This window comes from Salminus brasiliensis, chromosome 1 (assembly GCF_030463535.1).
Source record: "Salminus brasiliensis chromosome 1, fSalBra1.hap2, whole genome shotgun sequence".
Lineage (NCBI taxonomy): Eukaryota > Metazoa > Chordata > Actinopteri > Characiformes > Bryconidae > Salminus > Salminus brasiliensis.
Window position 1 is genome coordinate 76,802,403 of NC_132878.1, and position 13,310 is coordinate 76,815,712.

General features: G+C 38.1%; 1 protein-coding gene across 1 annotated transcript; it reads left to right on the forward strand.

Annotated features, from left to right (window-relative positions):
* Window positions 1-3,402: 3,402 nt before the first annotated feature.
* Window positions 3,403-7,766, forward strand: LOC140536243 (vexin). Its single transcript, XM_072657968.1, has 5 exons — window positions 3,403-3,469; window positions 3,831-3,874; window positions 5,033-5,212; window positions 6,359-6,447; window positions 7,592-7,766. The coding sequence occupies exons 1-5, from the start codon at window positions 3,403-3,405 to the stop codon at window positions 7,764-7,766; spliced, it is 555 nt and encodes a 184-aa protein (XP_072514069.1).
* The last annotated feature ends 5,544 nt before the right edge of the window (window positions 7,767-13,310 follow it).

Genomic DNA, 13,310 nt, shown 5'->3' on the forward strand with positions numbered 1-13,310 from the left:
CTTCTGTCTCGACAAGACATGACTAGAAGTGCCTTGTATTTGCTGTTCACCAGGTATAGTACAAAACTGAGTCAGATAACTTAAAGTGAAACCCTACTATTAAGACATGTAAACTTCAAAATGACTTCAGGCTAGTCCAGCAATAGTGACCTACTAGAACATTGTGTACATGATATTGTAACAACCTGAAAACCTGCTGCACAGGGAAATGTTGTCTTAATGGTTGTTTATATGTATTACATGTATCATAAATGTATTTCAGTGCCAGTTCACAGAGCTTTCTTGAATAAATGTTGTAATATCAGAATTTGGTGGAATACTTTATCACATTCTAAAGGATCAGCTCTGTTTACGTCAGTCTGATCGGGTGATGTAACAGTCCTTTATTTCAGTGTTTCTTTTTTTGTTGTTGCCTCTATAAATAACACAGTGCTTCTCATATTTTTTGTATGTCCTTGCTAAGATGATAAAAATGATTCGGCTGAAATTTATTTATTAGTGTGTCTGTGGCTAACAATACTCTTTCCTAGAAATGGACTTCATTTAATCTGGTTTGCAGATTACGTACGCTGCCTATTACATAAATGACAAAGACAGTGCCAGCAGTGAGAGGAGCTTGGACACATGCGGTGCCTGCAGTGTTTATATAGACCAAAGTGAGTAAATATGCTGAGTGAGGCTTAATATTAAAATTAACAGGTTAAATACAACCCAAATCAATAAATGAAAGACTTTACTGACCTCTTGTGGATCTTTTGGGATTTTGCATCCTGACATCGTTGTCAAAAGCTTTAGATACCAAAGCCGTCAGTCAAATAACTGCTATTTGTAGATGTTTTTTACTTGACAAACAATTCATTAATAAAGACTTCATACTGAGCCAGTAGCTTTGGGTAAAGGTCAGATAGTTAAGCTGTATGAGAGGTTTTGTCTGAGCGCTGCAGAAGAACATGGGCATGTCCCTGCTCTGTTGCGTGAGGATTACGAGCTGATTTAATTGTGCTGAAGATCAGGGTGTAATTTATAGGTCTTGTAGGCCTTTAGTGCAGCAATGAGGTCAACAGGCTGTTGGATTCATTCAGCTAGTCAGACCTATTGTTTGCTGATTGCTCAACACAAACAATACTCCACACCCTCTCTGCTTTTATCACTGTCCTGGGACAGGAATCTCAGAAGTAGGAATTTATAGAACATCTAAAAGGGGAATGACATTGATTTTTTAACAGTTTTGCATAATGAAATCGATTCAATGTAAATAAAGCCAGTGTTTATGCCTTGTCCTAAAAATTATTTTTCAGAACAGGTAAAGGCATGGTGTTAAAATCCAAAATAGTGCCCAATTGTTTCCCCTCCAGATATACCACCATTTAACCATCAACATCACATATAAACCTTAGAAGACCTGTATTCACTGCTGGTTCTAGATAGTTGTGGCTGTGTTTGTGGTGGTCATTGTGACCCCTGGTTCATACAACAATCCCTGTCACTGTACAAATTGAAAGTAAATATGTACGTTTCTCTACAATGAATCATTTTACACCAAACTGTCTCTATGACCATGTTTGAAATATCAGTCAGTGCAATTCCCATTGAAGCAGGAAACTGTGCCCTTAATGGGGATTAGGTGGGACATACTGTAGCATGGAAACATCATTAGAGCTGCCATGATTATTCAGTTTAACATGATTACTGGTCTTTTTTACTTTCATAGTGACAAAAATATTGGTGATTTGCATAATAAGAGCAATATTTAAAATTCTTATTCTGGTCTCTTTTACAGTGAAACAGAGCCTGGTGGCCATACACATTCATATGCACATATTTTCACCACATTGTTGCTTATGCGTATTTTATATTTATGCACTGTATATCATAGAAAACTGAAATCCACTTTCAGAAAATATTAATAATGTATGAAATGTTTGCAAAACATCTTATTCAATGACTAGTTCATGTATGAAATCTAAGCTGCAAAAACAGCCCATTTGTCCTCCCATTCAGCCACTCCCATTGATGCAGGGATGTTACTTTTTGACTGAGGCACTACACAATTCAACCCCGAAAGAGCTCATTTATCTTATATGTCTTAAAGATGCAAGAAATGTCATATTAAATTGCAATAAATTGCCCTGGTACACATATCTGCACAAACTTCCTAAGTGAGGAAAATATAAAATATCAGAAAACAATAGGATATCACCCCTTTAATGTCTTTTGGTATCTTTGAAATATTGTACATGGTTTGTTATTGGTAAATTGTTAGATTTGCACTGTTGGACCTTTTTCAAGCTATAATTACATGGTTGTTCAGTAAATGACCAGATTACTGACCTAAACATCACACTCTGCGCCACGTTCATTTTTGCTTACTCAGTAATTCATTACTCAGACAGTCTTTTATTTGACCTTGTTAATGATGAGATTTTTCCAAAGCAAAAAAAAAAAAAAAAAAAAAAAGCCATTTCCCTCCTGAAAACAGATGAAATGGGCGTCCTGTGTCTGCATACTAATGTTTCCACAGGGTTGGCGGGTCTTTTTGAATGATGGCATAATCTATCCTTCATCCATCTGATGGATGCTGTTTGACCACTGACACCAGTCCATAGGGAAGCTGGGGGATTTAGTGGGGGGAGTTGTGGGGGTGTCCATCTGTTGACTGCTGTAAGAGCGGTCAAAACAGCAGCTATTAACAATCGCCGTCCCACCTCTGAGGATAAAAATATGGGACGCTGTCAACATCAAAATCAATCAGGCTCTCTAAGCTGAGGCTGGTTGACCCATTTTGAGTACCCTCGGCCTGTCTCATACAAGCACTGGGCCAGATGGAGGGAGAGCAAGGGTCAAAGATATTTAATTGAGTTTGAAGGGTTTTTTCAGCACTTTTGAAAAGATTGCAGATCTCTTCAGTAGTGTTGCTGTCTCAGTTATAGACTTTGGCTATTGGCAAAAAGACAATAAGAAACAGCATCAGAGTAATGCTTTCATGTGTATAAAACAATTAACAAAATATTAAAAAGAAAGCTGAATTTAACAAGATGTAAAGATAAGAATGTAAAGATATATTCTTAAAAAATAAATGCAATAAAAATACATTGAAAAGCAATAAAATGTAATGAGATTCTAATGGTTAAATATAAAAAGCATTACATTCAATTCAATTAAAAAGAAAATTAAGAAAATTGAGTTTCCTCTCTCTTGTACTTCTTTGTAGTCTGATTGTTTTTATTCGATCCTTTTCGTAGTAGGCTTTTGGGCCTATTTTAGTCTTTTCAGGGCATCCTTTTCTCAGTGCCAGGCCGTAGCCCTAAATATCCCCAGCCGTGGATTAGTGAATGGAGTTTATTTAAAGGAGACGGCCCAAGCAGAGGAGAGTCAGTGTGTCGAACCGACATAGGACTCAAGATGCAGCACATATACATGCAGAGCAATGAGCACTTTGAAGTTTTCACCACCGTCTTCTCTCCACAAGGTTAGTAATCATTTTGATTAAGCATGCTTTTTAATCCACTGTGTGCATCTTGTTTATTATTGTGATATATTGTGCTAAAGCTGCTTGTACTATTGTACTGTACTAATGATACTATAAACACTGCATATAATGTTTATTACATGTAATACACAGAGAGAGATTCCTCTCCCATATCAGTGCAGTGGACTGTATTAATTCTATTATGAATGCTAGAAGTAGTGTTAATGCAGATGCAGTTGTATACCTGACGACTAGGTGGTTGCATTATTTTACATAAGATGAAATGGTTGTTCTATCATACTCTACCTATCTAATAATGAGTCAAAATAATCTAATATGTTCTGGCTGTGTATTTTGACAGTAAGCAGAGCGAGACATCGGTATAGACATGAAGAACCAGATAAGGTACTGAGAAGTCTTATTCTGTAATATTGTGAAGGGATATGTTTGTGTAAGAGCCATAGCTCGGCTCACTGGGGACATTTAGACTGTTAGAGTTGCTGTTATTTGAATGCATTATCACAGACCATGATATCACGTTGTAAATGGACTCAAATGTTAAGTATGCATACAGTAAAATCACAGGACTGTTTCGAGACTACTTATATCTTGTAATATTATGAATCTAATTTAGTTTAGTTAATAGACTATGTACATTTAAAACATATAAATCGTCTCCAAATTTTAATAGACTAGACATGTCTTGTTATTTATTTTCTACTACATATATCTTGTAAGAACAATATGGCATATTGTTGCTGTCACACACAAACTTTTCAATTTTTGGAATAATTTGAATCTGACAGTTGTCCTTTATATTGTGTTGAAAATTATAATAAATGGTCAAATAGAAATGCTCCTTGAAATGAATATTTTGCATGGCAGCAACAATATAGATACATATGTACTTACTTTCCTGCTTTCCAGACACTTCCAATCTAAAAAGTCTTTAAAGGCTGCAGCTCAGTTTATTTGCGGCACTAGCTCATTACTTTTATTCATACAAATAATAACAAAACAAAACTATATAATAACAAAATTACATAGATTTTATAGTAGTATTGCTTTTACCAAATGTATATTGTAATGTTAAGGATATATAATACTATATATTCCTTTCAGTTTCCTATATTAGGTCATGTACATCATTTCTGCATGATTCAAATCTTCAATTCCAATACCATTTTTGCCTTAATTGTCTTAATTGTGCACAGCTCAATTAAGTGTTTTGCAGAATCCTTCACCGGCATAATTTAAAAATCTACCTGATCCACCACTGATGATTTTTGCTTTCCTTGTTCCAACATCTATATTAGGCCAGTCAGTGATTAGCTGATTAGGCACTTGTTAAAGGTGCAAGTAATCTAGGTTAGGAGAGGATTTAGTTGTCTTTGAATTTGGAGCCGACTAATCTTCGCTCTTTTAAACAGCTTATTCACTTCAATGACACAGGCCTTCTGAGATCAAGTGTCAGTCAGTGCACTGTAACGAATGAAGCTGAACCTAAACAGTGCTTCTGAATCCGCATGTTTCATATGTATTCATACGTCACATGTCCACTAGGTGGTGGTGACACACAGATACGTCCCCCAGTGGCCTGATGAAGTGGAGCTCACACAAGGTGATGTCATTCATGTCCTTTCCAAACAAGAGGGGTCGAGGTGGTTTGGGCGGCTGCAGAACGGTCAGCAGGGCTACTTCCCTGCTTCCTGTGTCCTCGAGCTGAGTCATAATGTGCACCATGTAAGTAAATATAAGCCACCGCTTCAGGCCTTCAGCTGGACATTTATCAAATTTAAAGGTGCCAGTTTGGCTTTCTGCAGCAAAGCCATACAAGACCTATGTTCGCCGTCCTCAAGAATGATGTGAAGCTATTTAAATGGCAGTAAGCATTTATTAGATTAAGGAAAGCTAGCATGTCCAGCACACATTGCGTGAAGTAATTGGACATTGGAACAAAATGTCATTATTTAGGTCCAGGGTGCATCACACTAGCAGATACACCATGAGACAGTGTGTATAGAGGACAAATAACACACATAACAGTACATAAACCGGGCAGTTGGCATGTGTGTGAGAGAGAGTCTATAAACTCAACTATTTGCATCCTTTACCTAATTTATTTAATTAAAGGTAAAGGTAAAGGTGCACGTATTTGTAAGATTAATAAGATAAGATAAGGTAAGATAATCCTTTATTAGTCCCACAGTAGGGAAGTTCATCCCGGTTAAAGTAAATCAGGTAAGCTGCTGGTGGAGGTGAACTAATCCATACAGCAAACAATATGCCATGAAAGTATGTTTTTCCAAATCAACAAACTATTTAAACTATTTTATCCTGGCCTACAGTTCAACCCTGCACAGTACATACTGAAGATTTGCTGTATATGTACATGGATGTGGGTTGTTCTAGAGGAGGGCAAAATAACAATATTTTACTGGTATCATGATTATTTATATCACAATACACTTTCCTCAGTATATTTGCATGCACTGTACGTACTTCTAGAACACTAAACAACCGTATGATCATAAAAAAAGACTTAAGCCAGTAAACAACAGCATTAATTGTATAGTGACTAAATAAACTGCATAGTAGCAAGTAACTGATTGGTTGTCAGCATAATATGCAGTTATCTATAATATTTATAGATTAATAGTTTTGAGAGCATTAAATTAAACTCAGATTTTGCCTGAAACTTCTTCTGTAAATATTTTGAAACTAAATGCTGTGATATATATCATGTACTGTAAAAAAAACTGTTCCAATAGGATAATTTCACTCTTTGGCTGTGTGACAGTGCAGAAATAAGTTTGTTACATAAGGAGGTGCAGTAAGGCCAGTAATCCTGTTGTACTGTGACCTGATCTGTTCTGTCTCTGTTCCTAGAGGGATGAGGCCTCTAAGAATGGCAGAGGCTTACGAAGACACAGTTCAGTTCACGTTGGGTCTGCAGAGCTCCTTGGGGACCTTGCAGGGTGAGTGTGTGTGTGTATGTTCACCGCTCCACCCCTTGCTGCTCCACTTCACCGCTCTTGCCTTCATCACCACCCTCCCAACCCCCTCTTAGTGCTCACCCAAAGCAGCTGCTCCCCCTCCAAACTCGCCACACCCCAAACAGGTGGCTCATCTCATAGCTCATTAGCTAACAATGCACACAAACAGCACGCCAAATCTGATCTATTCTCAAGCAGCTAGCAGAAGGCTTCCTGTGCTGTCTATTTTTGAATGTGTCAATGGCAGGTAAAAAAAAACAACAACAAAAAAAAAAAAACAGTGAGATAAGCATTGCTCAAAAAATTATAGGCCAATTAGGGGCCAATTACACACATGTGGTGTGATGTCAGCAGAAGCCACTTTACAGGTAAAGAATTAAAAAAGGAAAGAAAGAAATTTGGTATAGCTCTTTCTGAATTCAGCCCCATGCTGTAAAAAGCAGCTGCCAGCTGCAGCTGCCTATCTCACAGATATGTGAATGCAAAGTAACAGCACTGGATTGGACATTAGCTAGATTTGTTATAAAAGAAATACATACATAAATCTAACGTTTATAGTATATAGTATATAGTTTGAATGGAAATGTGTGGATTCAAACACATTTATGTAGCATAACTGAAGTGCAGAGCCATTCCTTAAAAAGAACTTGCCACGGTTTAGCCAATAAAAACACTCCCTCTCAGTGCTTGTAAAAAGGCCTGTGCAGCTGCACTGAAGGTGCTTGAAAAACGCAAGGTTTCCCTGTTAGTCAGGTAACTTTAATCCAGATAAGTCGTCCAACAGGATGAGAGGGATTGGGATTTCTATTTGACTATCCTGTGTTTAGGCTTAAGATATTCAGCTTTAATGAAAATCCTGCTGCTTTGTTTGTGTAGTGGAGGTGTGTTAGGCCTGATTAGACTCGGAAAGTGTCCCTCTTGCCGTGAGTAGTCACAGCCCACACTGCTGTGGCCTGAACAGCTTGCCCCTTGTATCTCTCTCTCTCTCTCTCTCTCTCTCTCTCTCTCTCTCTCTCTCTCTCTCTTTCTTACTCTCTCTCTCCCCCCTCTCTCAAAGCACTGGAATCTGGGTCACGGGAATAAACAGGGCCTTTGTGCTTGTTGTTTCCTCTTTGTGTTGCCACAGTGGAGGCAGGCCACAGGCCCCCAGAGGAGGGGAGGAGGGTCCCTTCCTGACCCTCAAGCACGAGGCCCAGGCTTCGGCCCCCAGCTCCCCCAGCCTGCTCCACAGGATCCTATCCAAACATCGCAGGAAGAGCCACTGCCAGGGGGCCAGCAACGGGGCCTTCGAACCTGACTGAATCCCTCCCCCCTGCCTGCAGGACAGCCCAACGCTCATCCCACAGTGGGACGTCCCGTACAGAAATGTAATATATTAAAAATACATTACATTGTACTACAGTTAGCTCAGAGCACACAATCTGATTGGCTGAGATGCGTTCTGTTTTATCATACCTGTATCATTCTACTGAACACAGGTTGCTAAGCAACAACAAAGGGCACGGCACTCAAAGCTGCTGAAGCAACTGTATTCGTCAAAAGTAATTGCCTACAGTAAAAACAATTTGTAAAATAAATCAGTGTAATAAAGATAAATAAAAATCCAGCATATTTACATAAATATTCATATTTAGACTACAGCACTTTAGACCCTCCCTTATAAGCTGTACATACGGTATGACTGGACTGAAGTTATGCATGCCCCACTATTTGTGTTCTATTACCTAGATAAATATGTTTTTTATGTTATAACATATTGATAATTGGGCTGTACAACATGTAAGTTGTTCATTCTCAAAACGACCGCCTTCAAAATCCTGACATTACAGAAGCCTGCAATATGCAAATGAGCCTCTATGTTTTACTGTGGGTTGTAAGCATCCGAACCAGTGGCGCATGTCCTCCAGGTGTTTGTTTGAATCAAGAAATTCACATCATCCAACACATTCCAATTAGTTCTGGTCAAAAATAATGCAGGCCAGTATTCTAAAGGTCTTGCAAGGTATATTAAATGTAGTATTTTTCCATATTGTGCAGGCATGACTGATCACACTTTACTGATTCTCAATTTATTCAACTTTATTCAACTTATTTGGAATATTTAAGTGATTGTTTTTGTGCTACATAGAGTCAGTGGCTAGACGCTGCAGCCTCATCTTGCTCATATAACATACTAGAACTGTGAGTCTGTGCAAACTGTTGGAGCAAATGAATATAGCGCCAGGCCCTGTTCCAGTGGTAGCATTACACACATGACAGAATGGAATATTAAGGCTCACACTAGTGTGACACACTAATGGGCCAATTCTGGAAATTATGCTTAGACTCTCTGTATTCTTAGGAAGAAGTCACAAGTCACTGTAGATTTCTACTCCCTTATACTGTACTAAATGTTTGTCCCACATGTATTTGCTGTTGGGATTGTTCCCTGAATTGAAATGTAATGTACGTGTACCTAAAATGTCTCAAAATGTATTTTTTTAATAAAGAAAATTCAATCAGCTGGTCTTACACAAGTCATATTGTCATATTAATATCTTTTAATATTTTAAATGCAGTATTTTTTATTACGTAGATTTAATAAAGCAATTGAAGTTTTATGTTTTGGGAACAATAATGTATTATATTACAACTAATATATTGTTTTAAAATTACTTATGCACAGTTTTGATTAGTATCTGCCTAGAACACCACTTTTGAAGTGAAAATCATTCATTTTATTGTTACAATGGTATCTGCCAAAGGGGTGGGATGTACATTTTAAGCAGCAGGTGAACAGTCAGTTTCTGAAGTTGATGTGTTGGCAAGCATAAGAACCTTCTATTACCAAAGAATAGCCCCACCCGTTTGTACAGAAGTGCCTGTAGTTACTGAGTAATACACTTCAGTGTGTAATAAGCCTTGGAGTGTAAAGCATCTCCAAAACATCAGATCCTGTGAGGTGTTCCCAGTATGCAGTGGCTAGTACCAACCAGAAGTGCTCCACAGAAGTACAACTGGTATACTGGTGACAGGGTAACGGGCACCCAAGGCTCACTGTTGCTATCATGGAGACCCCACCCCACAACTAACAGGACTTAAAGAGTCTGCTGCTAAAGTCTTGGTACCAGATTCCAGAACACCTTCAGTGTCCGTACTTGTATGGATCAGGGCTATTTCGGTGGCACGAGGAAGCCCTCCACAATATTAGGCAGGTGGTTTTACTGAAACGGTTGATCACTGTAAAATAAAGGCAATAGTACTATATAGAAAGAAAGAAGGTGAACAGCTGTTTGGATGCTTAAATGGTTTTGCCTGGTTAAAGTATTTTTTCAGATTGGTGGAAAATCTTTTGTAGATGGTTTTAAATAACAAATTGATGTAACATCAAACAGAGTCTCACCATCATCATGAGTCATAGAATCCCACAATGAAAGGTTCCTTGGAAAACCCAAAGGGGGTTCTCAATGACGTTGCCCCAAAAAACTCTTTTTGATTCCATTTGGCACCTTTATTTTTGAGAGCGTAGAACAACTTCATGCACATTGGTTAACACTGAATCCAAATTTGAATGCTGGTGTCTAAGATTTTTGTTACCACTGTTGTGCACCACTGACACAGATCAGGTCACTAATGAGGCAGCAGCTTACCATGTTTAAGCAAATTACATTAGTGTAATGAGGACAGCAGCTTACACTAAATCCTTCTTTCCAGTGTGCTTCCTTCTTTGCTGCTATAAGACAGAGCACCTAGATGTTCTGGAAATCTACCCTATGACAATATTGATCATCAGTTATCTTTTGGTCAGGACCATAGCTGCACTGAAATAGCTCCTGTACAGCTGCTAGGTAAGCATATGCGTGCGATATAATGCACTCCAATTTAGCACTGCATCACATGCTGCTGGTTTATCAATGCAGATTTCTCTGAACACACCCACCTCTTGATTTGAAGTAACTGATTTCTGCAGGTTTTACGCTGGTGAGGTGCTGTAAGCCATCTGCTCAACACAGCTTAAGCAAAGCCTTCAGCTTTCTCTCCTGGCTTCTGATGCAGGCCCCTGAGAATGCTGTCATTAGTCTTAATCCAGGAGTAAACTAAGAGATTGGTGATGTCATATTCACATTTCAGTCAGGCACTTTCGCAGGGAGCTGATAAAGTTACACTACAGTTCAAAATGTTTAAATCAAAAAGCATAAAAAACTAAAATGATTATTTCAAATAATGTCTTAAAATACTTTTAAAAAATGATTAGAATAAGAAGAAAAATAAGATGTTTTCTTCTTATTTTTTAAATGTCTAATCAGATTATTTTAAATATTTCAAACATAATAACTAACTACATAATAACAATGACAACAGTAATAATATCTTTTATTGTAATTTATATATTTTATAAATTTTTGAGCTTTAGATTTGTAAAGTGGCAATCAAGACAAGCTTAAAGACAAGCTAAATTTTATTTTGTATAAATATTTATAGAAATCCTTATATCATTAATGACTTTTAGTTTTGTTCAAAAATACATTAAATATTGAATATCACTTGGGGTGTAGCTTGTGATATTTACAATATGACAAACTTTTGACTGATAGCTTACATATCCACAAGCTTACGCCTACACATCCACAAGTTGAATGTGCTGCAGGCTTTTCCTCATCTATGGCAGCTGGTACCTGGAGATCACCTGCTAGGTGAGCAGCTGCTAAGCAGAACACAGTGAGGGTTAGTTCACTTCAGCCACACCCCAGGAACACCATGCAGCCTCCTGCCCATTCACCAGGTGTCTCTCTTGCAAACAGCTTCATTCACAAGTCTGAGTCTGTCTGTCTCATACTCAAAGCTGCACTTTCTCATCTCAAATTACATTCCCCTCCCTCCCAATTACTGAGCACTCAGTAAACACCCTTTCAACTCTAAGACTATATATATATATAATTACATAATGTTTAATAATAAATGGCATCTGACATATATCCAGGGGTCTGTGGGAATATATATTCTGATATGGGCCAAATTAAAAACGTACTACAATGGCAAATACATCAAGTCTGGTTTTAGAGAGAACAGGAACAGTAGAGCAAACTGTCATCTGTCTCAAGGTTCTAGCAAATTATGTTATTAATCTGATAATAAAGCACTGTAAAGCAATTATAATAAATAGCAGCTTAGTGGAGCGACATTGGCTGAAAAGGGCTTGTGCTCACATTAACTAAACATGTTGGTCCTTGGATTTATTTCCACCCTGCGAAAAGGGTTGAAAATCCCTGCCTTACATATTAGCTTTTTATTAGTGATCAAATAATCCATAGCGGTTACTGGGTAATAGGCTTTAAAATGAATAACTGAATAAAAAGCCAGGAGTTTAAGGCCTTAATCCATGTCTGTTACGGATCACGCATCATTTCATCATCACAGGCTCACAATGAGGCTGTTTTTTTTCTCTCCTTTTCTTTAATATCTGTAACCTTTTCCAATGCCTGTCAGTCGCCTATCCACGCCCCGCTGCATTTATTCATAGCTTCCGCCTCTGTCTTCAAACACTCTGGAGTTATGCGCCTGGACTGTCTCTGGTCTCCACACGCTCAGCAGTGGCCCTTGCGCGAGCCAATGGAAACTCTGACCTATATAAGCGTGCAGGCAGGCCAGGCCTTCGCAGTGCCTCGCCCTGGCTTTCCCGCTCAACAAGGGCCTGCACTGGGGGTGCCTGCCAGATGACTGGGGCTGTCACTGCTATAATGGCCTACCATCTGCTGTCTGGCACACACAAAGGCTGGCAGTGTGCACTCAGGCACCGAGGGAGAGGCTTCATGGGGATGAGTTTGCACCCCGCCACATGCCGTGTTGGGACACCTCTAAAAACATACATACACGCACACACACACACACACACACACATTTCTAAACAAGGGATGATGCATGGTTGTTTATGTCTTCAAAGGGAAGCGTTATCCGTATGAGTCATGTGACTTCTTCATTATTCTGTGACAGCCTCTTAGTAAACACTAAATACCCCATTAAATAATACAGCAGTATTTGTTTTCAGACTAATCTCTGAAGCAAGTGCCCATTGACTTCTAATATTAGCCAGCTGCTCGTCAAAGTTTCTGTTCTTTTCGAAATACAGGAAAAGAAATGGAAACTATTGATTGTGGTATTTTTCTTTTCTGTGAAACTGCACAGTAAAATCAGTGCCAAAACATGATTTATGATTTATGGAAATTACTAAAGCAGCTAAAATGATAAAATAAGCTCTGAAGCAAGTGCCTATTGTTTTAATTATTAGTTAGTTGCTCATTTTTATTCTTATTTTATTCTTATTTTCCAAATATAGGTCCATTATTTAAAAAATAATTTCCTGTAGTAGGCCTATTTTATTTCATTAGAGGCTGTCTGTTACATTTAAATTAGTACCAAAACATGATTTATGGTGAGATTGACTAAAGCAGCTAAACTGATAAGATAATCTCTGAAGAAAGTGCCAATTGCTTCCTATTATTAGTTAGTTCCTATGAAAGGTTTATTATTATTATTATTATTATTATTATTGTTATTATTATTGTCTAACAGAACACAGAGATTATGTTAAAACATACAACAATGTCCCTTCAGGAATATTTAATAACCATTAATTGAATAAATAAATGGCAAATAATACACTTACACTATAACTCTATCTGAATATATACATCACTGTCAGTCAACAGGTGTTTGTTTTGAACTTGGCCTGCATGCCTTCAGCTGCATTTAAGCACATACTGTACAAAAACACAGAGTACAGAGCCAGCAGGCCTTTGACATCCCTCAAGCCAATCTGTACTGAAAGGCACAATAGCACAGCATCACTGAGTCAGAAGGAGACATGA